Source organism: Cetorhinus maximus, chromosome X (assembly GCF_964194155.1).
Source record: "Cetorhinus maximus chromosome X, sCetMax3.hap1.1, whole genome shotgun sequence".
Taxonomy (NCBI): Eukaryota; Metazoa; Chordata; class Chondrichthyes; order Lamniformes; family Cetorhinidae; genus Cetorhinus; species Cetorhinus maximus.
Genome location: NC_135917.1, coordinates 306,475 through 334,456, shown reverse-complemented (window position 1 = coordinate 334,456; position 27,982 = coordinate 306,475). Strand labels below are relative to the sequence as shown.

Here is a 27,982-nt window from a genome sequence, read left to right as displayed (position 1 = left end):
CTTTGGCAAAATATGGAAGAACAGACTCCCTGTGGGTAGATGTGCCATCCAGTGTGGTAGTTATGCATAGAGATGAGGAAATCCTAGATTCTAACACTTACTTCTGGTGTTCCTGAACACTCTCCATTGACCCCTGCTAAAATATATGCAACTTGGTGGGGGGGTGTCATATGTAGACAGGTCTTAGCTTGGATTATTTTGGGGTGGGGTGGGGGAGTAGAACTGAGGTTTAGAAAAAGACTATTGCTTAAACAAAAACCCCTAGTAAAATTCATGATGTATCTCTTGTTCTTAATCAAAAATGTTTCAACATTCACAATATTTAGTTCCTATTTCAGATGGTTAGTGCTTCCTGTTTTAACAGCAATGAAGTGGACTGAAAATTCTCCATTTCCCCATGCAAGTATGTTTTACCCAGCACAGAGAGATCAGACAATTTCATTAAAAACATTTAGTTTCATGCACTGGTCACTCCAACTTTTCATTACTAATGATGGCCTCATCATGGACCTCTTCAGCACCAGGATCAATTTTGCCTCAGTTTCTCACAAGTACCCACTCCAAATCACTTAAACTACCATGTTGATAACAAAATAAAAGGGACTTGATGTTGTAGCTTGTCAGAACGCTCTCCTTTCACCTATGGGACTAGAGTTTCAAACCAACCAGACTGACAGATATAATCTCAGCCTTATGGTTACAAGGGCCCTCTTGTGAAACCATTCTCAGTAGCCTGGATCCATTTCCTAAACAGAGTCAGAGTTTACAACACAATAGCATAATTTGACACCAAAACATCAGCTTAAAAGGTCACAAGAATGGATACGAGAATAAAAGTGGTTTATTTAACTGTGTCGTTGTGCTTGTATTTTTCTTGTTCATTGAACAGAAGGATATTAGTGCTAAGAAATAAACACTTTCAACTGTCAACTCCAAAGGTTCCAAGACTATGTACAGCAGAACTCCCTTACTTCAATGTACCTCAGTCTGACTTCAAAAAAGCACTCTTTAATGCAATGCATTTTCCACGCTAGCCATTCTGTAGCCACAGAATCTGGCAACTACCTAGGTTAAAACAGGCCCAAATATTTCATATAGAACTATTATAGTGAGTTGACAGAGGATACTTTTTTTTTAAATTAAATTCATTCACGGGATGTGGGTGTCACTGGCTAGGCCAGCATTTACTGCCCATCCCTAATTGCCCTTGTTCAGAGGGCATTTTTAAGTCAACCACATTGCTGTGAGTCTGGAGTCACATGTAGGCCAGACCGGGTAAGGGTGGCAGGTTTCCTTCCCTAAAGGGGAAAGAAAGAAGGAAAGATTTCCTTCCCTAAAAGGGCATTAGTGAACCAGGTGGGTTTTTGCAATAATTGACAATGGTTTTGTGGTTTAATTTTGATTGAATTCAAATTCCACCATCTGCCGTGGTGGGATTCAAACCCAGGTCCCCAAAGCATTACCATGGGTGTCTAGAATACTAGCCTAGTGACAATACCACTATGCCACCAATACCTCTCCTCACACTTACCCCATCAGTCTGGACTGGGTTTGAACCCAAAATCTAAAGATCAGTGTCCAACCCACTACACCACCCAGTCTCTGGGGGACCTTCAAGGTGGTGTTGATGCACTATATAGTGGTAGTTTGAGCTCCATTCTGCAGCCAGTAAGAAGGGAAAGTTAATGGAGACCACTCTCTCATCTTCTGGCAGCTGATCAGAGCAGCACTGCTACAGGCCTGGGAGCAGAATTGGTACAAAATAATTGAGACTGAGGATAGGAGTGTAAAACAAAACTACAATTACCTTCTGGAATTCCCAGCATCCAGTTGTTAACAAAGACTAACAAGTTAACTCAGATCCTACAACTGTGCTTGTAGTTAATTCTCTCCTCCTATTTTCACTCTTTTCCCTCCTGAGGTTTGGTTCCATGTATCTCTGGTACCACATTTAAGTGACCATTCCTAATGGTCAAATGTAGACTAGTATTGATAGGCTAATCAATCTCAGCCAAGCCTGACCCAGTTCTTGCTGTGACTCCAATACAGGCCAGGAAAATAGCATTTAAAAGCACTAATCTTGGCTGAATTCTCTCGTTTTTTTGCCCAGGGGAACAGCAGCCAATTAGAACACTCCTACAACACTGAGGCAGGTTGCAGCACCCATAAAAATCAACATCAGCTGAAATCAGCTAACAGACACCAGAAATCAAATCTGCAGCCTTGCTGCTCTGTATGGTGCAGTTTCAGTTTGGACACTGAGTTATTAGGTGGACTCAGTGATACTTCAAGTGGTTGTATAACTAGAAACGAAAGACATTTTTAAAAAAATGAACACACAGATCTTTTCAGTTGGTCCTCACAGACACGTCTACTTATCTTTGCAAGTCCAAGGAAACTATCTGCAAGGCCACATGATACAGCAGGGGATGCCATCAATAATATGCATCCTGCTTCAAAGCACAGGAGCAAAAGAAAGTGTAGAATTGAGACTCCCAATGTCTACCAGAGAGCAGGAACCATCAACTGGCAGAATCACATCTGGGCTGTCTCTAGCACCTTCTGTTAGCCAGCTGCAGAGTCACTGCTCACAGCCTGGGAGCAGTCCTTGCATTCCATTTTCTTGGTTGAAGGAGTTATTCAAGCTAATGGGATAAAAGTGTAAAAAAGGAACAGATAGGGTGGAAGAAACTCACTCAAACATGTCCTTGAAAGAATAGTTTCAGCTCCCACAATATCTCAGTTGGAACTGCATACAGACCAGACTATCCCATTCTGTGTGGAGTTAGCTGATCACAACCCAGGTGACAATTGGGACATTTCAACTGTGAATAAGGGCATAAGCAGTCTTGGTTGCCATCCAGCAACCGCAGCTGGAAAATTGCATGAGTGTTGAGCTAGGATAGGTTCAGTCTCAGCTGTGATACGTGCTCCCCAGTCAAATAGCCGGTCAATATTCACTACCAAAGTAACCATGCTTGGTATGTGAACCAAGACAAAGTACTGGAGGACAACCAAGGTGAATGGAAGGGCAGTTCAGTATAAATCAACACTTTCAGGAGAAGAAAGAGGGAGGGGAAAATGGTGAACAAATCAGAAAAGAAAAACAAACACCTGGAAGAAAAAGTACCTTCAGAAGTCAAAAACTCTTCTTTAGCACTGTAGCTCTAAACATCTTCTCAGTATCATTCTGTTCCAGATGACAAGTAATTAGACAGCAGCCAGTTTGAATTATACAGTATATATAAGCAACTGTAGAATTTAAGCTGTACAATACCTGCATATTTTGCCTGTATTTCTTGAAGTTGTGCTGACATACAAACTTCTTCTCCTGCATAAAGCGGCTGTACTGATTGTTGACTTGGTCCAACAGATTTTGGTAGTGGATGGTGGCCAGTGAATAATTTGTTATAGCCTCCTCCCTAAGAAATATAACAAAAGAGCATGTTTTGCTCCATTTGAAAATTGCATGCACTCATCAACCACACAGTTTCACTGTCTCAGCAAACTTTGGCTCCCTTCTTGTCATGGGCCATCCCTCATTTAAGAACATGGGCAGGTGGGAAAGCTGTCACCTCTGCCAGCATTGCCCCTTCCGCTGTTTGTGAGCACCTGGAGGCTATTTGCTCAGTATGTCAAAATCACAAACCTACATCCCGTCACTTCGTAGCACAATATGTTGGGAGTTTGACAGGACTATGCTCCACCATCAGGACTGTTTGAGGAGAACAATCAAAGGTAATTGACTTGTGAATTTGCTCCCCACAAATCTCTTCACTCATCCTGTGTAGGTGGTAACTATTGATATTTCACCCAAGACCCCACACTTCACGCAACCCAGGAAGTGAGCGATCACAGCAATAACAACATGCAGGTTAAATCACCTGCCACTGCTCACTGTCTGAGCTCAAATGAGGATGGCCACTTGGGTAAAAAGGCGAGTGGCATCCAGAGCTGTACCCCAGTTTAAATCAGCACCTGCAGGAGGAGAGATAAAGTGGGGGAGAAGGGAAGCAATTTTAAAATTCTATTTTTTTTTAAATTAAGAAAATAGGGATGATGTAGAAAAACTCAGTCAGCAGTCAGCCAGACACATTTCAGGCTAATAACCAGTTTTAACCACATTATCAACAAGTGGGAAATTAGCATAGTATGCACAAACAATGATTTGTTTACTATTTTTATTACATGACTAAAGTATTTCTTAATATTTACTGCCCATAGATCTCCCAGGATGATGGACTGTACTCTGATCATGTGCTTCAACAACCGCATCCCATATCTGCATCAATAACTACAGCCTAGGGCCACTCATCCTCCTAGTTTCCCTGGGTTCAATTCTTCCCAAGATGGTCTAGTTAAATAAAAAACTAAACAATGGTGATGAGAATCTCCAGGCATAAACCTGGATGCTAGTGCCATCTGGTACAAATGCCCAGGCTCAAGCGTGCTTTGCGTTATTCTATAAAACCACAGGCAGAAAACATCAGAACATATTTGGATATCATTCAACACATCTTAGTAGTTCTTGGCCTCTTATAAAAAGCTGCTGCAACACGTGCAGGCATGGCACCAGAGTAGTGGTGTGCAGGCTTGGAGCCATATTCTCCTTAGAGTTCCTCATTCCTGCTTCAAAAGGCCTGGTACCTGACAGGAAAGGAGGGGTTGGGAGGGAAGAAAAGGTAGGACTCGGTCACTGAGACCAAGTGAACTGCGCACATAACCATAGACGTATTTGGCTGTTGATGAGTTTGGGTTTAATATCTGTTGTGGGCCAGTATGGAAAGGAAAAGGATGCAGAATCTGGGCTTCAGAGTTACAGTCAGAGATTTTTCCCATAGCTCCCAGCTGCATTCCAACTGAGCTTTCTGTAGAAATACCTGGTTTACAGCAACTGAGCCAAAGCAAGTAATTCAGAAAGTCATTTGGGCAGGACATACATGCCGTTGATTTAACTGAATGAAAGAGGGTGACGGATTCCTGTAGCTCATGGTAAATGAATAATTATTGTAACTCATTTTGCACAATCTCCGTGACTGCATTTTTAAGTTACAATTACAATTTCCAACTCAACCAGCAAACATTATCTGGACTGGAGTGTAAAGACAACAACTTAACTCCACACATCTGCTAAAGCTATGCTACCCTGGTAACAGACATCGGAAAGTGGACAAGAGTCCCATAATTGATTTCCTTCTCTCGGAGGCCCAAATAAGAATGACTAGTTAAGACTGCTAACTCACTGGGTACTGGCTGCATTCCACCACCTTGCCAACCGTAAAATGTCATGTTCTACACTGCACTTCAGATAGCAGCATCTGCAAATCATTTAACACAATTTATTAGAATTCAACAAGTTCCGATCAAAATGGCTTTTTAGCCCATTTAATCACAACCTTCCAGAAGGCCAATCCTACTGCCCATCCGTTGTAACTTTTTGATGCTCACTTGAACAGGCAGGCAAAAAGTCAGTTTGTGTAGTTCAACAAGAACAGTCTCTCTGACAATGCAGCAACTCTCCAAGACTGCATTTGAGTACCTACCTAGACCCTGAGCTCAAACCTTAGTGTGGAATTCCAACCCACAAAGGCTTGAGTCAAGAGTGCAACCTAACAACTCAGTCACATTCAAAAACATAATGTTCCCTTTTGGCAAATTTGACCTCTCCATGTCATCCATGGGCAAGAGCTCACAATCACAAGTGTGCCAGAACAGAGGCCAGGCAGATCTATGCCAGAGATGAAGGAGGGGAAAAAAAATGTGTTGTGATCCCTCCCCAGTCAGCTTCATAAAAGTAGTTAAGAGGCATTGGGCGGAGTGCAGGTGAAGCATATAAACACAGGAAAAGCAGTGTGGTGTTCACTTAAATAGAAAACGATGGTTTCTTTATGATTTAACATACCAGTCTTGAGTTTCAATCCAATGAGAGAGATATTCCCGAACATCCATGGGAAAGCTTTCATCTTGGTACAGAACATGCAGCTGCTCCAAGTACTTCGTATCCTGTTGTTTTAGGGTCTCCCACTGACTCATGCTGCTGGGAAAAAAAGAACTATTTGCATCAACCAAGGATCAACTTCAGTGAATCATATATACTATAGAACTTGGCAGCACTAGCATCACAATGCCTTCTTTTGGCTAATAAAATGTTTTTTGGGCCTGGTCAGGACAAGTGACATTGGGGGCTAGTGTTGCACAGCACTAATGTTAACATTGAGCACAGCCAGATCAGGTATAGCACAAGTTGGATGCAAAGCACAGCTGCTTCTACACTGCTCCAGTGCACCTTCACCCCCCCTCCCCCCAACTCCGACTTCAAGAGTGCCCCTACTGCATTTGTATGACATCTCTATTTCCTCATACCAGCCCTCATTGTGGGCTGTGAGAGAGACTGCCAAACTAGTTTTGCGCTCAAGACTTGACTCCATAATGAATCAGGTTGGGGCTGCCCTAGCACTATTTTCTCCTAGGACATTTTCATAATGTCATCCATTACTTTGGAGTGGATGAGAATCCAAATCTCAGAAATAAAGCAACAACAATCTGCCTGTAGCCCAGCAAGCCACCACAATTCAAGCTTTTATTTGTGTCTTCTGTTTCCCTGTATGCTACACTGCCTTCAACATTATACACAACCAAACGGCTTCCTTAAAAGAAACACAGGAACCCTTTCCTCCCTATTACATCCCTAACTTTCCCTAGCTTTGATGAATGGTCATTGGTCTGAAATGTTAACTCTGGTTTTCTCTCTCTGAATGCTGCCTGACCTGCTGAGTATTTCAAGCATCTTCTGTTTTTGTTACAGGAAAGGAATTGTTCAGGTAAACAGCACCTGGAAGATAAAACCTCAGCCATTGTGGCAGTCTCTTTCTTTAGCACAAAATCAAATAAGGTTTTCTGACTGTGTTTCAGCCTGTTCAAACACTGACTTTTAATGGTCAGTGATTCAGCCAAAGTCACCCAGGGCTCCAAGTTATCCAATGCTGTGATGCCTCTCATCGTTAAATAGCCCATTAGCTATTTTTCATAGAGTGCCACTTAAATAATGCTTTGGCAGCTGCCAGCATTTATGGAATTGTAAAAACAAAAAGCTAAAAGCTACTGCGGATGCTGGAAATCCAAAACAAAAACAGAATTACCTGGAAAAACTCAGCAGGTCTGGCAGCATCGGTGGAGAAGAAATCAGTTAACGTTTCGAGCCTTCACGGCCCTTCGGCAGAACTGAAGCATAGTTAGGAGAGGGGAGGAATTGTACCTCAATGTAAATCAACAGGTTCAAGAGAGGCAAGAAAATTGAGTAATATAAAAAAAATGCCAACCCTTCAGGCAGTAGAGGAATGCATTGACTCAGTATGAATATGTAGGCAACTCCCATGCTTCTAAACTACATGATTATTTTGCATGAACACTTAAGCTTTACCCTCCAACAGGAGACTCAATCTTTCAAATCTTGTCACTGGACAACCACTCATCTTGGACTGAGTGCCCAATACCACCTCCCAAAAGGCTAAGCACCATCCCTTTCATTAAAAAGTGCACATTTGCCAGCTTTCTTGCCCAGTAACAGATATCACTAAATATGATACAGTTAAAGTGACACATGGCTCAACTTCCTCAAAACTTTACTTCTTTCATCCACCACCACCCCACCCCCACATGGAGACCATGCCCCTTTAAATCAGAAAGGCAAAACAAAGCAGTTGTATGACAGACATATGGTACAATGTAAAAAAAATCAGAAACTATGATGAAGGGTCATTGATCTGAAACATTAACTCAATTTTTCTCTCTCCACAGATGCTGCCTGATCTGCTGAGTATTCCTAACACAATCAGGATTGTTTAGCAGGTGTTGTCTAATCGCGAAATTGCCAGATATGCCTGTGTGAAGCCAGGTATTTAGGCTGTACGTCCCAATGATTGGCGGATCATATCAAACATCACATCCCTTTGGCTGTTCGCAACAAGTACTGACCGTACCCAACCAGCCCATGCTTGCAAAACTCAAAACATAACGTCCAACATTAGATATGGTTCTGTGATTGGACAACACCTGCTAAACAATCCTGATGGTGCTAAGAATTACACTAAAAACCAATTTAAGATCGCCAGTCCTGCTTGGAGTGTGGCTCACTTACACATGTTAGAAGCTACACATATTCACACACAGAGCCCTGTCCTTTGCGGACAGAAGGAACATGGCCACACTTGGCACTTTTTTCAACTAAACAGAAACTTAGGAAACAGTAATTCCCCAGGGCAATGTCTTGACCAGAGTTGACCTACCAGGTTTGAATTTGAACAAAACTGGGCAGGTAACTGTTCCATGCTGCATTCTCCATGGAAACACCTTGCCAGCTAATCAGTACTCTTCCCATGCAGTACAAATTGTCGTTCCCCCATTACAGTTGGAAAATTCTTGCAAGCTATCCTAATGAGTACTTTGATAGCAAGTCTCTTTTTTCAGCATTACTCAAGTTCAGTACTGCCAATTGGCTAAAGATATATGTCCTCCACCAGGATGGTCAGAGATTTGGAGGGGAACTGGCAGGTGGTGTTCCCATGCAACTGTTGTCCTTGTCCTTCTAGATGGTGAAGTCCCAGGTTTGGGAGATACTGCAGTACATCCTATAGATTGTACATGCAGTGCCCCTGTGGTCAAGGGAGTGGCTGTTTAGGCCATTGAGTGAAGTGCTGATCAAGCAGGCTGCTGCTTTGACCTGTTGATGTAAATTGTTGGAGCTGCATCCATCCAGGCAAGTGCAGAGTGTACCCTACCCCTAACTATCACACTGTGAAGAATCTGCATTTTTATGCAAGAGCCTTCAGGTTTGTGGGAGCGCAGGCTTTCTTCCTCTTCACATTTACAACAGTGGTTCTGGTTATACAGATTGTAAACATGCTCCACCCAATTTAAGGCAACATGAGATCACTATACTAACCGGTTTTGATTAGAAACTTCTCTTGGCCAAAACCAGATATTTGCATAACTTAATTAAAGCTCATAAGCTTGACTTGAAAATGTTTTTTTTGACACAAGTTAAATTTTCTAGAAGAATGAAGAACTAGCAGATAATTTTCAGACCTACAAGTAAGTGGGACAGATCAGTTCTGCAATGAACAAATGGCAAAATACTGCAAATGCAGGAGATCTGAAATGACTCACCAGATCAGGCAGGAGCTGTGGAGAGGGGAGGGTAGGATCAACATTTCAGCTCTTCAACCATTTGCCTGATTTTACAGCCTTCATAGGAGGGGGAGGAGAGAGGGCATCACAGATGACTCTGATGCACATTGGTCACTGGAAGTCCCAGCTGATTATTTTTCAGTCCCATGCATGCCTTTTGTCAACATGGTGATAGGGAGCTACATGCATAGCACGATTTTTCTGACATTTGACACATTAAGCTTTATTTATTGCTGGCCTGAGAATTCTGTTGTGTATTAGGAACTTATTGTTGTGGACCTTAAACAGGTTTTACTGATGCAAACTCAGCCTCACCACTTCGCCAAATGTATTTACAGTTTTATTTTGTAAACCATTAGTTTTACACACATTAGCAAATGGCTGGTGCACTAGAATATAACTCTTTCACCTGTCAGCCATGGCTCAGTGGGTAGCACTCTTGTCTCTGGTAGGTTGTGGGTTCAGGTCTCATTCCAGAGATTTGAGCATGATAATCTAGGCTGCCACTCCAGTGCTGCACTGTCGATAAGATGTTAAAACAAGGCCCTGTCTATTCTCTCGCAGATACATTACTGATTGAGGAAGCTTGCCATGTGCAAATTGGCTGCCACGTTTCCTACATTAATAGTGACTACACTTCAAAAATATTTCATGGCTGGGACATCCTGAGGTCATGAAAGGTGCTGATTAAATGCAAGTTTCTGTCAGGCTACCTGGCTGCCTTTCTGTCTAGCTTGGGATGAGAGGTTTTAATCTTGTGCAACATTAAGTTTGAGTACTGCAAACTGCTAACAGTTCCCAGACAGGTTTTTCTGGTTGGCATGAAATGGTATTTTAGTAATCTCACTTGGAGAGCCAAAGATGGTTGGAGTGAGAAATGGTAATGTGACACTGGTGCTGTTCCAGTTACAGGTCCAATTGTAACACCCTTTCTCCTCCCCTCCCATCATTCACTTTATGGAGTAGCACATAAGGAACTGTCACTTGAATGAGTGACAAGAGGGCTACTGGTATCTGTGGAGCTGTGCCCCAGTAAGGAGGCCTTAAGGAGAGGGGAAGGATAAGCGAAGGAAAGCAGTCTTTTATGGAATTGGAAATATGAACTTGGACCCTAACCCTGGGTTTTGCCTCTTTTACACCCTGTTCCCCTCTTCACTCCTAAATTTTTTGTAGCCTTCTGATGTCAGGCTAATTAAGAGCCTCAATTCTCAAGGAGGAAACGGTAGCAAATGGGGGAAAAAAAATCTACCTCATGGGATATTCAAGATTAAAACATCAGACAAAAATTTCTTTGAAGCATACCCGTCAAAATAACGAAACACCGAATTTTTTTTTGAAGTGGTTTGAATGTTACAATACATTAAATCCCAAGTGTCACAAGTTGAAATACTGTATTTGTGCTTTCCTGAACACCTCGCTTGCTCTTAATACTGGGAGCATCAAGAAATAAACAACAGTTGAGAGGAGATTAGGGTTTGTGTGTGAAATCATGGTTCAAGTTCAAATTGCACTATTGTAAGTTGCAAAATTAATTCAATAAATCGTGGAATTTGTTGCCTCGCACTAGGAAAAATGGTCACAAAGTCTGCCAAACTGTTGGGGAAAAAAAACAACTGGTTTGCCAGTGTCCTTTAGGGATGCGAATCTGCCACTTCTATAGCCTGGGCCTTGCTGCCTCACTGTGACTCCAGTCCAACACCATGTGCTTGACTCTCAACGCCCTCAGGATAAATAGGGATGGGCAATAAATGTGGCCTTATCAGTGCGACCCACCACCACCGAAGAATAATTTTATTTCTAAAATGGCTCTGACAATAAGACAAACATGTAGTCTAGCAACATTTTGGATAAATGGAACACTAACCAGGTGTTTGTTCCTTAATTAAAAGTTAATGATATGGATAAAGTTACAGGATTAATTTTATAGGTGGAGAAAAAAAAGACAGAAGCATGCTACATAATAAGCTGAATTCAGAATGTAAATTGGTCAAATTCACAGATGATATTAAACAGCCAAAGAATTAAACATCGATTTTTCGATTGACACTCCATCCACCACCTTAAACATTCACTCCCTCCACCACCAACGCACATTGGTGGCAGTGTGTGTACAGTCTGCAAGATGCATTGCAGCAACTCACCAAGACACCTTCGACAGCACCTTCCAAACCCATGACCGCTACCATCTAGAAGGACAAGGGCAGCAGACACATGGGGAACACCACCACCTGCAAGTTCCCCTCCCAGCCACACACCATCCTGTCTTGGAAATATATCGCCGTTCCTTCACTGTCGCTGGGTCAAAATCCTGGAACTCCCTCCCTAACAACACTGTGGGTGTACCTACACCACATGGGCTGCAGCGGTTCAAGGCGGCGGGCTCACCATCACCTTCCCAAGGGCAATTAGAGATGGGCAATAAATGCTGCCAGTGACGCCAACATCCCATGAATGAATAAAAAGAAAAATATTTCTGAGTGAAGTAGATGAATTCCATTCAGATGAAATAAATGCAAGGTATTGCTTTAAAAAAATTGGAAAACATACTTAAATGGTGCTAAATTAGCTAAGAGGAGAGGCTGAAAGGAGTTCAGGAAGTGATGTGGATGGATTCTGCTTTGACAATGTACAGTCACAACAAAAAAGAAAGAATGCAGTGCAATATAGCCAAATCAGCAAAGTACAAAATCAAGGCTACTAGAGAGTACTGTGCCCTGCTCAACAAGACAACAACTAAGCCCAGGAAGTGGTGCAGAAAAGTGTCACAAAATTTATCCAGTGTTAGAGTGCCACCACTTTACAGTTAATCAGCAACATAAACCTAGAGCTGGCAGGGTACGAAGAGAGGCCCAGGCACATATGCAGAGTCAGTGAACACAGTGTTGTACTTAACTATTACGTTCTCTCCTTCCCTTTCTATCCACCCCATGACTAGGCCACCTGCCAACAACCACAGGCTTCCACATGCAGAATGCATATTTGGACAAAGCACTGGAGGCAGAACCTAACAAAAGTCAGCACAAGGGAAGAAAAATTATGAAACAAGCCATTTCGCCCCTTGTGCTGCACTTTGGCTCAACTATCCAGTGCCTTGTCCAAATGCACAAAATAAACTTCCATCAGCAAACTTTGTTGCCGTGTATATAAAAAAATCTAGATGTTGCAAGGAAGAAATTTGTTTCTGTCAGCATACACTTCATAGTGTAGGTTTATCATATGGGACTCTGGGTAGTATAGCAGCCCTGCTGGCATTGCTGTACATAAACTAGGGACAGTTTGTTGCTTAAGACTGAAGATTATTTTGTTGCGAGCCACAGGGCACCAAGGACCCTGAACATAATGGACAAAAGTAAACTGCTCAGATCAAACTCAATGAGCTACTTACAGCACAAAGTACAATAACAAGAAACATGCCACATGCTTGCTAAGGGCTGCCAATATAAGTTAAGCTTTTCTTTAAGCAAAATAACAGAGTTTTAAAAAAAGTTGTTCTTCACATTTTTACATTCTTGCCTGGGAGAAGAGTGTGAAGTAGTTATGGGAAGCTTCACAGACTGATACACAAGTCTGGCACGTCACAATGTGAATGCACCTTCAAAGTCCCAAAACATCCTTATCAAAGCACATAAGAGTGGTTAGTCCTATATGGCAGAAGGATTTTATTGGGGTGCCCACCAGATCATTTGTATCCTGCTAGATGTCAGCCCAGAATTCAGTACTGCAGTTCCACTCACCAGGACTCAAACTTGACACCTTCTGATCCAAGAGTAGGAATGTTAAACCACTTATGCAAAAGCTCACTATACCTACCAAAGAAAATATTGTATTTAAAATTAACCACCCAGATTACATACACACACTGCATATTCATCTTAATGAATTTAGTGAAAAGAGGATAAATTTTAAAATGACTGTTGGAAACCAGCAATCAGTAAAATTCCACAAACGTTGCAAAAATATAAAGCACTGACTGGAGGCACTCAGGGAGCTCCAATGGGTGTCTAGTCAGCTGGCAGATTAAAAAATATCAGAACAGACAAGGCATCAAGTGTCATTGCCACTTCCCAGGAAGACAAGCAATGTTCCTCGCTACTCTCAACAACTGCCTGCATTTATCTAGTGTCTTTATTAAACATGACAGGGTGCTTAAAACATAATCAACAAAATCCAACATTGAGCCACATAAGGCAACATTAGGACAGGGGACCAAAAGCTCGGTCAAAGAGGTCGGCTTCAAGAAGCATCTTGTAAGAGTACAAAGAGGTGGAGAAGTTCAGGGAGGGAATTCCAGAGCTCGGGCTCCAGGCAGCTGAAGGCACAGTTGTAGAGGGCTGGGGGGGGTGACAGAGATAGGGAGGGTCGTAGGGGCTGGAGGAGGTTACAGATATAGGGAGGGTTGTAGGGGCTGGAGGAGGGTACAGAGATAGGGAGGGTTGTAGGGGCTGGAGGAGGTTACAGAGATAGGGAGGGTCGTAGGGGCTGGAGGAGGTTACAGATATAGGGAGGGTTGTAGGGGCTGGAGGAGGGTACAGAGATAGGGAGGGTTGTAGTGGCCGGAGGAGGTTACGGAGATAGGGAGGGTTGTAGGGGCCGGAGGAGGTTACAAAGATAGGGAGGGGTGTAGGGGCTGGAGGAGGTTACAGAGATAGGGAGGGTTGTAGGGACTGGAGGAGGTTACAGAGATAGGGAGGGTTGTAGGGACTGGAGGAGGTTAGAGATAGGGAGGGTTGTAGGGACTGGAGGAGGTTACAGAGATAGGGAGGGTTGTAGGGACTGGAGGAGGTTAGAGATAGGGAGGGTTGTAGGGACTGGAGGAGGTTACAGAGATAGGGAGGGTTGTAGGGACTGGAGGAGGTTACAGAGATAGGGAGGGTTGTAGGGACTGGAGGAGGTTACAGAGATAGGGAGGGTTGTAGGGGCTGAAGGAGGTTACAGAGATAGGGAGGGTTGTAGGGGCTGGAGGAGGTTACAGAGATAGGGAGGGTTGTAGGGGCTGGAGGAGGTTACAGAGATAGGGAGGGTTGTAGGGGCTGGAGGAGGTTACAGTGATAGGGAGGGTTGTAGGGGGCTGGAGGAGGTTACAGAGATAGGGAGGGTTGTAGGGTCTGGAGGAGGTTACAGAGATAGGGAGGGTTGTAGGGGCTGGAGGAGGTTACAGTGATAGGGAGGGTTGTAGGGGGCTGGAGGAGGTTACAGAGATAGGGAGGGTTGTAGGGTCTGGAGGAGGTTACAGAGATAGGGAGGGTTGTAGGGACTGGAGGAGGTTACAGAGATAGGGAGGGTTGTAGGGTCTGGAGGAGGTTACAGAGATAGGGAGGGTTGTAGGGGCTGGAGGAGGTTACAGTGATAGGGAGGGTTGTAGGGGGCTGGAGGAGGTTACAGAGATAGGGAGGGTTGTAGGGTCTGGAGGAGGTTACAGAGATAGGGAGGGTTGTAGGGACTGGAGGAGGTTACAGAGATAGGGAGGGTTGTAGGGACTGGAGGAGGTTACAGAGATAGGGAGGGTTGTAGGGACTGGAGGAGGTTACAGTGATAGGGAGGGTTGTAGGGACTGGAGGAGGGTACAGAGATAGGGAGGGTTGTAGGGACTGGAGGAGGTTACAGAGATAGGGAGGGTTGTAGGGGGCTGGAGGAGGTTACAGAGATAGGGAGGGTTGTAGGGACTGGAGGAGGGTACAGAGATAGGGAGGGTTGTAGGGACTGGAGGAGGGTACAGAGATAGGGAGGGTTGTAGGGACTGGAGGAGGTTACAGAGATAGGGAGGGTTGTAGGGACTGGAGGAGGTTACAGAGATAGGGAGGGTTGTAGGGACTGGAGGAGGGTACAGAGATAGGGAGGGTTGTAGGGACTGGAGGAGGGTACAGAGATAGGGAGGGTTGTAGGGACTGGAGGAGGGTACAGAGATAGGGAGGGCGTTGTCGGGGACAAAAGGTTACGTGGATAGGGAGAGTGGGAGAAGAGATGCAAGGGATTTGAAAAGGAAGATGAGAATCAGATCTAAGTTTATTTACCACACAATTATTGTGTATGAAGTTAAATTCATGAGGAAACAGCAATGAGACTTTAATTTAGAAAACTGCTGCCTTACCTGAACTCCTCTGTTCAAAATTAGAATTTGAGAAAATGTGAAAGCTATATTCTGTGACCGGAACCGCCTTCGCAGTTGTTGTTACTGTGGCGGCTTTCCTTGGATGTGTTACTTTTACTAAATTACATTGTAACTATCATATTTAGTGTGTCCAAATCTCAAGCGGGACACAGCTAAAACTCGACAACCCCCAACCGCGGACTGTCAATAAACCAGCGCATGTCCCGCCCTTCTAAATGCGTATTAACAGTAATCCCACCGTTTATTGGCGGACGCTTGCATCAGTCATTGAGATCTCGCGGCGCCCGCATGCTGACAGGCCGCAAAAACCAACAGACAAAAAAAATCCTGCAGTTTATGGTTCAGTGTACCTGTCACTCCGGGAGAATGGAGTACTGCGATTGGCTGGGAGCTTGTGAACAGATCGCGCGGAGGGAGGCAGTGCGCGCAGTAAGAGCGGCAGCGTCAAAGCTCCAGCTCAAGCAGCTGATTTCGAAGAAATGGCGTCACGCGCAAGCTGAGCGTGTGACGTCAAGAGGCATTTGAGCTGTTACGCTTGAAGGCACGTAAAATCAATCTTCACTTTGGAGCCAGCAGTTCACATGGTGGGAGACCAGGAAATCATACGGGATATTCTATCTTAGGGAATCTATGCTGTGTCCATCCATAAAAGCAAAGCGAGCATTTATTGCCCATCCCTAATTACCCCTTGAGAAGGTGGGGGTTGAGCCGCCTTCTTGAACCGCTGCAGTCCCCGTGCGGTGTAGGTACACCCACAGTGCTGTTAGGGAGGGTGTTCCAGGATTTTGTCCCTGTGGTGTAGGTACACCCACGGCGCTGTTAGGGAGGGAGTTCCAGGATTTTGTCCGTGTGGTGTAGGTACACCCACAGCGCTGTTAGGGAGGGAGTTCCAGGATTTTGTCCCTGTGGTGTAGGTACACCCACAGCGCTGTTAGGGAGGGAGTTCCAGGATTTTGTCCGTGTGGTGTAGGTACACCCACAGCGATGTTAGGGAGGGAGTTCCAGGATTTTGTCCATGTGGTGTAGGTACACCCACAGCGATGTTAGGGAGGGAGTTCCAGGATTTTGTCTCTGTGGTGTAGGTACACCCACGGCGCTGTTAGGGAGGGAGTTCCAGGATTTTGTCCGTGTGGTGTAGGTACACCCACGGCGCTGTTAGGGAGGGAGTTCCAGGATTTTGTCCGTGTGGTGTAGGTACACCCACGGCGCTGTTAGAGAGGGAGTTCCAGGATTTTGTCCGTGTGGTGTAGGTACACCCACGGCGCTGTTAGAGAGGGAGTTCCAGGATTTTGTCCGTGTGGTGTAGGTACACCCACGGCGCTGTTAGAGAGGGAGTTCCAGGATTTTGTCCGTGTGGTGTAGGTACACCCACGGCGCTGTTAGAGAGGGAGTTCCAGGATTTTGTCCGTGTGGTGTAGGTACACCCACGGCGCTGTTAGAGAGGGAGTTCCAGGATTTTGTCCCTGTGGTGTAGGTACACCCACGGCGCTGTTAGAGAGGGAGTTCCAGGATTTTGTCCGTGTGGTGTAGGTACACCCACGGCGCTGTTAGAGAGGGAGTTCCAGGATTTTGTCCCTGTGGTGTAGGTACACCCACGGCGCTTTAGAGAGGGAGTTCCAGGATTTTGTCCGTGTGGTGTAGGTACACCCATGGCGCTGTTAGGGAGGGAGTTCCTGGATTTTGTCCGTGTGGTGTAGGTACACCCACGGCGCTGTTAGGGAGGGAGTTCCAGGATTTTGTCCGTGTGGTGTAGGTACACCCACAGCGCTGTTAGGGAGGGAGTTCCAGGATTTTGTCCCTGTGGTGTAGGTACACCCACAGCGCTGTTAGGGAGGGAGTTCCAGGATTTTGTCCGTGTGGTGTAGGTACACCCACAGCGATGTTAGGGAGGGAGTTCCAGGATTTTGTCCATGTGGTGTAGGTACACCCACAGCGATGTTAGGGAGGGAGTTCCAGGATTTTGTCTCTGTGGTGTAGGTACACCCACGGCGCTGTTAGGGAGGGAGTTCCAGGATTTTGTCCGTGTGGTGTAGGTACACCCACGGCGCTGTTAGGGAGGGAGTTCCAGGATTTTGTCCGTGTGGTGTAGGTACACCCACAGCGCTTTTAGGGAGGGAGTTCCAGGATTTTGTCTCTGTGATGTAGGTACACCCACAGCGCTGTTAGGGAGGGAGTTCCAGGATTTTGTCCGTGTGGTGTAGGTACACCCACAGCGCTGTTAGGGAGGGAGTTCCAGGATTTTGTACCGTGTGTGGTGTAGGTACACCCACGGCGCTGTTAGGGAGGGAGTTCCAAGATTTTATTCGTGTGGTGTATGTACACCCACGGCGATGTTAGGGAGGGAGTTCCAGGATTTTGTCCCTGTGATGTAGGTACACCCACAGCGCTGTTAGGGAGGGAGTTCCAGGATTTTGTACCGTGTGTGGTGTAGGTACACCCACGGCGCTGTTAGGGAGGGAGTTCCAGGATTTTGTCCGTGTGGTGTAGGTACACCCACAGCGATGTTAGGGAGGGAGTTCCAGGATTTTGTCTCTGTGGTGTAGGTACACCCACGGCGCTGTTAGGGAGGGAGTTCCAGGATTTTGTCCGTGTGGTGTAGGTACACCCACGGCGCTGTTAGGGAGGGAGTTCCAGGATTTTGTCCGTGTGGTGTAGGTACACCCACAGCGCTTTTAGGGAGGGAGTTCCAGGATTTTGTCTCTGTGATGTAGGTACACCCACAGCGCTGTTAGGGAGGGAGTTCCAGGATTTTGTCCGTGTGGTGTAGGTACACCCACAGCGCTGTTAGGGAGGGAGTTCCAGGATTTTGTACCGTGTGTGGTGTAGGTACACCCACGGCGCTGTTAGGGAGGGAGTTCCAAGATTTTGTCCGTGTGGTGTATGTACACCCACGGCGATGTTAGGGAGGGAGTTCCAGGATTTTGTCCCTGGGATGTAGGTACACCCACAGCGCTGTTAGGGAGGGAGTTCCAGGATTTTGTACCGTGTGTGGTGTAGGTACACCCACGGCGCTGTTAGGGAGGGAGTTCCAGGATTTTGTCCGTGTGGTGTATGTACACCCACGGCGATGTTAGGGAGGGAGTTCTAGGATTTTGTCCCTGTGGTGTAGCTACACCCACGGCGCTGTTAGGGAGGGAGTTCCGGGATTTTGTCCCGTGTGGTGTAGGTACACCCACGGCACTGTTAGGGAGGGAGTTCCAGGATTTTGTCCGTGTGGTGTAGGTACAACCACAGCGCTGTTAGGGAGGGAGTTCCAGGATTTTGTCCGTGTGGTGTAGGTACACCCACAGCGCTGTTAGGGAGGGAGTACCAGGATTTTGTCCGTGTGGTGTAGGTACACCCACAGCGCTGTTAGGGAGGGAGTTCCAGGATTTTGTCCCGTGTGGTGTAGGTACACCCACGGCGCTGTTACGGAGGGAGTTCCAGGATTTTGTCCGTGTGGTGTAGGAACACCCACGGCGCTGTTAGGGAGGGAGTTCCAGGATTTTGTCCCGTGTGGTGTAGGTACACCCACGGCGCTGTTAGGGAGAGAGTTCCAGGATTTTGTCCCTGTGGTGTAGGTACACCCACGGCGCTGTTAGGGAGGGAGTTCCAGGATTTTGCCCGTGTGGTGTAGGTACACCAACGGCGCTGTTAGGGAGGGAGTTCCAGGATTTTGTCCCTGTGGTGTAGGTACACCCACGGCGCTGTTAGGGAGGGAGTTCCAGGATTTTGTCCGTGTGGTGTAGGTACACCCACGGCGCTGTTAGGCAGGGAGTTCCAGGATTTTGTCCCGTGTGGTGTAGGTACACCCACGGCGCTGTTAGGGAGAGAGTTCCAGGATTTTGTCCGTGTGGTGTAGGTACACCCACGGCGCTGTTAGGGAGGGAGTTCCAGGATTTTTCCGTGTGGTGTAGGTACACCCACGGCGCTGTTAGGGAGGGAGTTCCAGGATTTTGTCCGTGTGGTGTAGGTACACCCACGGCGCTGTTAGGGAGGGAGTTCCAGGATTTTGTCCGTGTGGTGTAGGTACACCCACGGCGCTGTTAGGGAGGGAGTTCCAGGATTTTGTCCCCGTGTGTTGTAGGTACACCCACGGCGCTGTTAGGGAGCGAGTTCCAGGATTTTGTCCCTGTGGTGTAGGTACACCCACGGCGCGGTTAGGGAGGGAGTTCCAGGATTTTGTCCCGTGCGGTGTAGGTACACCCACGGCGCTGTTAGGGAGGGAGTTCCAGGATTTTGTCCCCGTGTGTTGTAGGTACACCCACGGCGCTGTTAGGGAGCGAGTTCCAGGATTTTGTCCCTGTGGTGTAGGTACACCCACGGCGCGGTTAGGGAGGGAGTTCCAGGATTTTGTCCTGTGCGGTGTAGGTACACCCACGGCGCTGTTAGGGAGGGAGTTCCAGGATTTTGTCCCCGTGTGGTGTAGGTACACCCACGGCGCTGTTAGGGAGTGAGTTCCAGGATTTTGTCCGTGTGGTGTAGGTACACCCAAGGCGCTGTTAGGGAGGGAGTTCCAGGATTTTGTCCCCGTGTGGTGTAGGTACACCCACGGCGCTGTTAGGGAGGGAGTTCCAGGATTTTGTCCCGTGTGGTGTAGGTACACCCACGGCGCTGTTAGGGAGGGAGTTCCAGGATTTTGTCCGTGTGGTGTAGGTACACCCACGGCGCTGTTAGGGAGGGAGTTCCAGGATTTTGTCCGTGTGGTGTAGGTACACCCACGGCGCTGTTAGGGAGGGAGTTCCAGGATTTTGTCCGTGTGGTGTAGGTACACCCACGGCGCTGTTAGGGAGGGAGTTCCAGGATTTTGTCCGTGTGGTGTAGGTACACCCACGGCGCTGTTAGGGAGGGAGTTCCAGGATTTTGTCCCTGTGGTGTAGGTACACCCACGGCGCAATTAGGGAGGGAGTTCCAGGATTTTGTCCCGTGCGTTGTAGGTACACCCACGGCGCTGGTATGGAGGGAGTTCCAGGATTTTGTCCCCGTGTGTTGTAGGTACACCCACGGCGCTGTTAGGGAGCGAGTTCCAGGATTTTGTCCCTGTGGTGTAGGTACACCCACGGCGCGGTTAGGGAGGGAGTTCCAGGATTTTGTCCCGTGCGGTGTAGGTACACCCACGGCGCTGTTAGGGAGGGAGTTCCAGGATTTTGTCCCCGTGTGGTGTAGGTACACCCACGGCGCTGTTAGGGAGCGAGTTCCAGGATTTTGTCCCTGTGGTGTAGGTACACCCACGGCGCGGTTAGGGAGGGACTTCCCGGATTTTGTCCGTGTCGTGTAGGTACACCCACAGTGCTGTTAGTGAGGGAGTACCAGGATTTTGTCCCCGTGTGGTGTAGGTACTCCCACGGCGCTGTTAGGGAGGGTGTTCCAGGATTTTGTGTGTGGTGTAGGTACACCCACAGCGCTGGTAGGGAGGACCTTCCAGGATTTTGTGTGTGGTGTAGGTACACCCACGGCGCTGTTAGGGAGGGAGTTCCAGGATTTTGTCCGTGTGGTGTAGGTACACCCACGGCGCTGTTAGGGAGGGAGTTCCAGGATTTTGTCCGTGTGGTGTAGGTACACCCACAGCGCTGTTAGGGAGGGAGTTCCAGGATTTTGTCCGTCTGGTGTAGGTACACCCACGGCGCTGTTAGGGCGGGAGTTCCAGGATTTTGTCCGTCTGGTGTAGGTACACCCACAGCGCTGTTAGGGAGGGAGTTCCAGGATTTTGTCCGTGTGGTGTAGGTACACCCACGGCGCTGTTAGGGAGGGAGTTCCAGGATTTTGTGTGTGATGTCGGTACACCCACGGCGCAATAAGGGAGGGAGTTCCAGGATTTTGTCCCCGTGGTGTAGGTACACCCACGGCGCGGTTAGGGAGGGAGTTCCAGGATTTTGTCCTGTGCGGTGTAGGTACACCCACGGCGCTGTTAGGGAGGGAGTTCCAGGATTTTGTCCCCGTGTGGTGTAGGTACACCCACGGCGCTGTTAGGGAGGGAGTTCCAGGATTTTGTCCCGTGTGGTGTAGGTACACCCACGGCGCTGTTAGGGAGGGAGTTCCAGGATTTTGTCCGTGTGGTGTAGGTACAGCCACGGCGCTGTTAGGGAGGGAGTTCCAGGATTTTGTCCCTGTGGTGTAGGTACACCCACGGCGCTGTTAGGGAGGGAGTTCCAGGATTTTGTCCGTGTGGTGTAGGTACACCCACGGCGCTGTTAGGGAGGGAGTTCCAGGATTTTGTCCGTGTGGTGTAGGTACACCCACGGCGCTGTTAGGGAGCGAGTTCCAGGATTTTGTCCGTGTGGTGTAGGTACACCCACGGCGCGGTTAGGGAGGGAGTTCCAGGATTTTGTCCTGTGCAGTGTAGGTACACCCACGGCGTTGTTAGGGAGGGAGTTCCAGGATTTTGTCCCCGTGTGTTGTAGGTACACCCACGGCGCTGTTAGGGAGCGAGTTCCAGGATTTTGTCCCCGTGGTGTAGGTACACCCACGGCGCGGTTAGGGAGGGAGTTCCAGGATTTTGTCCTGTGCGGTGTAGGTACACCCACGGCGCTGTTAGGGAGGGAGTTCCAGGATTTTGTCCCCGTGTGGTGTAGGTACACCCACGGCGCTGTTAGGGAGTGAGTTCCAGGATTTTGTCCGTGTGGTGTAGGTACACCCAAGGCGCTGTTAGGGAGGGTGTACCAGGATTTTGTCTGTGTGGTGTAGGTACACCCACATCGCTGTTAGGGAGGGTGTTCCAGGAATTTGTCCGTGTGGTGTAGGTACACCCACGGCGCTGTTAGGGAGGGAGTTCCAGGATTTTGTCCGTGTGGTGTAGGTACAGCCACGGCACGGTTAGGGAGGGAGTTCCAGGATTTTGTCTGTGTGGTGTAGGTACACCCACGGCGCTGTTAGGGAGGGAGTTCCAGGATTTTGTCCGTGTGGTGTAGGTACACCCACAGCGCTGTTAGGGAGGGAGTACCAGGATTTTGTCCGTGTGGTGTAGGTACACCCACAGCGCTGTTAGGGAGGGAGTTCCAGGATTTTGTCCCGTGTGGTGTAGGTACACCCACGGCGCTGTTACGGAGGGAGTTCCAGGATTTTGTCCGTGTGGTGTAGGAACACCCACGGCGCTGTTAGGGAGGGAGTTCCAGGATTTTGTCCCGTGTGGTGTAGGTACACCCACGGCGCTGTTAGGGAGAGAGTTCCAGGATTTTGTCCCTGTGGTGTAGGTACACCCACGGCGCTGTTAGGGAGGGAGTTCCAGGATTTTGCCCGTGTGGTGTAGGTACACCAACGGCGCTGTTAGGGAGGGAGTTCCAGGATTTTGTCCCTGTGGTGTAGGTACACCCACGGCGCTGTTAGGGAGGGAGTTCCAGGATTTTGTCCGTGTGGTGTAGGTACACCCACGGCGCTGTTAGGCAGGGAGTTCCAGGATTTTGTCCCGTGTGGTGTAGGTACACCCACGGCGCTGTTAGGGAGAGAGTTCCAGGATTTTGTCCGTGTGGTGTAGGTACACCCACGGCGCTGTTAGGGAGGGAGTTCCAGGATTTTTCCGTGTGGTGTAGGTACACCCACGGCGCTGTTAGGGAGGGAGTTCCAGGATTTTGTCCGTGTGGTGTAGGTACACCCACGGCGCTGTTAGGGAGGGAGTTCCAGGATTTTGTCCGTGTGGTGTAGGTACACCCACGGCGCTGTTAGGGAGGGAGTTCCAGGATTTTGTCCCCGTGTGTTGTAGGTACACCCACGGCGCTGTTAGGGAGCGAGTTCCAGGATTTTGTCCCTGTGGTGTAGGTACACCCACGGCGCGGTTAGGGAGGGAGTTCCAGGATTTTGTCCCGTGCGGTGTAGGTACACCCACGGCGCTGTTAGGGAGGGAGTTCCAGGATTTTGTCCCCGTGTGTTGTAGGTACACCCACGGCGCTGTTAGGGAGCGAGTTCCAGGATTTTGTCCCTGTGGTGTAGGTACACCCACGGCGCGGTTAGGGAGGGAGTTCCAGGATTTTGTCCTGTGCGGTGTAGGTACACCCACGGCGCTGTTAGGGAGGGAGTTCCAGGATTTTGTCCCCGTGTGGTGTAGGTACACCCACGGCGCTGTTAGGGAGTGAGTTCCAGGATTTTGTCCGTGTGGTGTAGGTACACCCAAGGCGCTGTTAGGGAGGGAGTTCCAGGATTTTGTCCCCGTGTGGTGTAGGTACACCCACGGCGCTGTTAGGGAGGGAGTTCCAGGATTTTGTCCCGTGTGGTGTAGGTACACCCACGGCGCTGTTAGGGAGGGAGTTCCAGGATTTTGTCCGTGTGGTGTAGGTACACCCACGGCGCTGTTAGGGAGGGAGTTCCAGGATTTTGTCCGTGTGGTGTAGGTACACCCACGGCGCTGTTAGGGAGGGAGTTCCAGGATTTTGTCCGTGTGGTGTAGGTACACCCACGGCGCTGTTAGGGAGGGAGTTCCAGGATTTTGTCCGTGTGGTGTAGGTACACCCACGGCGCTGTTAGGGAGGGAGTTCCAGGATTTTGTCCCTGTGGTGTAGGTACACCCACGGCGCAATTAGGGAGGGAGTTCCAGGATTTTGTCCCGTGCGTTGTAGGTACACCCACGGCGCTGGTATGGAGGGAGTTCCAGGATTTTGTCCCCGTGTGTTGTAGGTACACCCACGGCGCTGTTAGGGAGCGAGTTCCAGGATTTTGTCCCTGTGGTGTAGGTACACCCACGGCGCGGTTAGGGAGGGAGTTCCAGGATTTTGTCCCGTGCGGTGTAGGTACACCCACGGCGCTGTTAGGGAGGGAGTTCCAGGATTTTGTCCCCGTGTGGTGTAGGTACACCCACGGCGCTGTTAGGGAGCGAGTTCCAGGATTTTGTCCCTGTGGTGTAGGTACACCCACGGCGCGGTTAGGGAGGGACTTCCCGGATTTTGTCCGTGTCGTGTAGGTACACCCACAGTGCTGTTAGTGAGGGAGTACCAGGATTTTGTCCCCGTGTGGTGTAGGTACTCCCACGGCGCTGTTAGGGAGGGTGTTCCAGGATTTTGTGTGTGGTGTAGGTACACCCACAGCGCTGGTAGGGAGGACCTTCCAGGATTTTGTGTGTGGTGTAGGTACACCCACGGCGCTGTTAGGGAGGGAGTTCCAGGATTTTGTCCGTGTGGTGTAGGTACACCCACGGCGCTGTTAGGGAGGGAGTTCCAGGATTTTGTCCGTGTGGTGTAGGTACACCCACAGCGCTGTTAGGGAGGGAGTTCCAGGATTTTGTCCGTCTGGTGTAGGTACACCCACGGCGCTGTTAGGGCGGGAGTTCCAGGATTTTGTCCGTCTGGTGTAGGTACACCCACAGCGCTGTTAGGGAGGGAGTTCCAGGATTTTGTCCGTGTGGTGTAGGTACACCCACGGCGCTGTTAGGGAGGGAGTTCCAGGATTTTGTGTGTGATGTCGGTACACCCACGGCGCAATAAGGGAGGGAGTTCCAGGATTTTGTCCCCGTGGTGTAGGTACACCCACGGCGCGGTTAGGGAGGGAGTTCCAGGATTTTGTCCTGTGCGGTGTAGGTACACCCACGGCGCTGTTAGGGAGGGAGTTCCAGGATTTTGTCCCCGTGTGGTGTAGGTACACCCACGGCGCTGTTAGGGAGGGAGTTCCAGGATTTTGTCCCGTGTGGTGTAGGTACACCCACGGCGCTGTTAGGGAGGGAGTTCCAGGATTTTGTCCGTGTGGTGTAGGTACAGCCACGGCGCTGTTAGGGAGGGAGTTCCAGGATTTTGTCCCTGTGGTGTAGGTACACCCACGGCGCTGTTAGGGAGGGAGTTCCAGGATTTTGTCCGTGTGGTGTAGGTACACCCACGGCGCTGTTAGGGAGGGAGTTCCAGGATTTTGTCCGTGTGGTGTAGGTACACCCACGGCGCTGTTAGGGAGCGAGTTCCAGGATTTTGTCCGTGTGGTGTAGGTACACCCACGGCGCGGTTAGGGAGGGAGTTCCAGGATTTTGTCCTGTGCAGTGTAGGTACACCCACGGCGTTGTTAGGGAGGGAGTTCCAGGATTTTGTCCCCGTGTGTTGTAGGTACACCCACGGCGCTGTTAGGGAGCGAGTTCCAGGATTTTGTCCCCGTGGTGTAGGTACACCCACGGCGCGGTTAGGGAGGGAGTTCCAGGATTTTGTCCTGTGCGGTGTAGGTACACCCACGGCGCTGTTAGGGAGGGAGTTCCAGGATTTTGTCCCCGTGTGGTGTAGGTACACCCACGGCGCTGTTAGGGAGTGAGTTCCAGGATTTTGTCCGTGTGGTGTAGGTACACCCAAGGCGCTGTTAGGGAGGGTGTACCAGGATTTTGTCTGTGTGGTGTAGGTACACCCACATCGCTGTTAGGGAGGGTGTTCCAGGAATTTGTCCGTGTGGTGTAGGTACACCCACGGCGCTGTTAGGGAGGGAGTTCCAGGATTTTGTCCGTGTGGTGTAGGTACAGCCACGGCACGGTTAGGGAGGGAGTTCCAGGATTTTGTCTGTGTGGTGTAGGTACACCCACGGCGCTGTTAGGGAGGGAGTTCCAGGATTTTGTCCGTGTGGTGTAGGTACACCCACGGCGCTGTTAGGGAGGGAGTTCCAGGATTTTGCCCGTGAGGTGTAGGTACACCCACGGCGCTGTTAGGGAGGGAGTTCCAGGATTTTGTCCCTGTGGTGTAGGTACACCCACGGCGCTGTTAGGGAGGGAGTTCCAGGATTTTGTCCCTGTGGTGTAGGTACACCCACGGCGCTGTTCGGGAGTAAGTTCCTGGATTTTGTCCCGTGTGTGGTGTAGGTACACCCACGGCGCTGTTAGGGAGGAAGTTCCAGGATTTTGTCCCGTGTGTGGTGTAGGTACACCCACGGCGCTGTTAGGGAGGGATGTCCAGGATTTTGTCCGTGTGGTGTAGGTACACCCACGGCGCTGTTAGGGAGAGAGTTGCAGGATTTTGTCCCTGTGGTGTAGGTACACCCACGGCGCTATTCGGGAGGGAGTTCCAGGATTTTGTCCCCGTGTGTTGTAGGTACACCCACGGCGCTGTTAGGGAGTGAGTTCCAGGATTTTGTTCCGTGTGTGGTGTAGGAACACCCACGGCGCTGTTAGGGAGGATTTCCAGGATATTGTCCCGTTTGTGGTGTAGGTACACCCACGACGCTGTTCGGGAGGGAGTTCCAGGATTTTGTCCCTGTGGTGTAGGTACACCCACGCTGCTGTTAGGGAGTGAGTTCCAGGATTTTGTCCCGTGTGTGGTGTAGGTACACCCACGGCGCTGTTAGGGAGGAACTTCCAGGATTTTGTCCTGTGTGTGGTGTAGGTACACCCACAGCGCTGTTAGGGAGGGAGTTCCAGGATTTTGTCCGTATGGTGTAGGTACACCCACGGCGCTGTTAGGGAGGGAGTTCCAGGATTTTGTCCGTGTGGTGTAGGTACACCCACGGCGCTGTTAGGGAGGGAGTTCCACGATTTTGTCCCCGTGTGGTGTAGGTACACCCACGGCGCTGTTAGGGAGGGTGTTCCAGGATTTTGTCCCTGTTGTGTAGGTACACCCACGGCGCTGTTAGGGAGTTTGTTCCTGGATTTTGTCCCGTGTGTGGTGTAGGAACACCCACGGCGCTGTTAGGGAGGAAGTTCCTGGATTTTGTCCCGTTGGTGGTTTAGGTACACCCACAGCGCAGTTAGGGAGGGAGTTCCAGGATTTTGTCCGTGTGGTGTAGGTACACCCACGGCGCTGTTAGTGAGTGAGTTCCAGGATTTTGTCCCGTGTGTGGTGTAGGTACACCCACGGCGCTGTTAGGGAGGAAATTCCAGGATTTTGTCCCGTGTGTGGTGTAGGTACACCCACAGCGCTGTTAGGGAGGGAGTTCCAGGATTTTGTCCGTGTGGTGTAGGTACACCCACGGCGCTGTTAGCGAGGGTGTTCCAGGATTTTGTCCCGTGTGGTGTAGGTACACCCACGGCGCTGTTAGGGAGGGAGTTCCAGGATTTTGTCCGTGTGGTGTAGGTACACCCACGATGCTGTTAGAGTGGGAGTTCCAGGATTTTGTCCCCGTGTGGTGTAGGTACACCCACGGCGCTGTTAGGGAGGGACTTCCTGGATTTTGTCCCTGTGGTGTAGGTACACCCACGGCGCTGTTAGGGAGGGAGTTCCAGGATTTTGTCCCCGTGTGGTGGAGGTACACCCACGGCGCTGTTAGGGAGGGAGTTCCAAGATTTTGTCCCTGTGGTGTAGGTACACCCACGGCGCTGTTAGGGAGGGAGTTCCAGGATTTTGTCCGTGTGGTGTAGGTACACCCACGCCGCTGTTAGGGAGGGAGTTCCAGGATTTTGTCCGTGTGATGTAGGTACACCCATGCCGCTGTTAGGGAGGGAGTTCAAGAATTTTGTCCCCGTGTGGTGTAGGTACACCCACAGTGCTGTTAGGGAGGTAGTTCCAGGATTTTGTCCGTGTGGTGTAGGTACACCCACGCCGCTGTTAGGGAGGGAGTTCCAGAATTTTGTCCCCGTGTGGTGTAGGTACACCCACAGTGCTGTTAGGGAGTAGTTCCAGGATTTTGTCCGTGTGTGTAGGCACACCCACGCCGCTGTTAGGGAGGGAGTTCCAGGATTTTGTCCGGTGTGGTGTAGGTACACCCACGGCGCTGTTACGGAGAGAGTTCCAGGATTTTGTCCATGTGCTGTAGGTACACCCACGGCGATGTTAGGGAGGGAGTTCCAGATTTTGTCCCTGTGGTGTAGGTACACCCACGGCGGCTGTAAGG

At 49.2% G+C, this 27,982-nt stretch overlaps 1 protein-coding gene across 8 annotated transcripts in view; it reads right to left on the bottom strand.

Annotated features, from left to right (window-relative positions):
• Positions 1–15,493, bottom strand: part of LOC144672619 (signal transducer and activator of transcription 1-like) — a 57,270-nt gene extending 41,777 nt beyond the window's left edge. For 2 of the 8 annotated variants that reach the window (XM_078534440.1, XM_078534444.1), the window contains exons 1-3: positions 15,275–15,470; positions 5,903–6,034; positions 3,278–3,422 (exon numbers count right to left, since the gene is read on the bottom strand). In XM_078534440.1, the coding sequence (XP_078390566.1) occupies positions 3,278–3,422; positions 5,903–6,033 (276 nt within the window). In that variant the 5' untranslated portion in view covers position 6,034; positions 15,275–15,470. Of the gene's footprint in view, positions 1–3,277; positions 3,423–5,902; positions 6,038–12,920; positions 12,993–15,274 lie in introns of those variants that run through there. The other 6 variants (XM_078534443.1, XM_078534446.1, XM_078534442.1 and 3 more) reach the window with 6 other exon arrangements.
• Between the last annotated feature and the right edge of the window lie 12,489 nt (positions 15,494–27,982).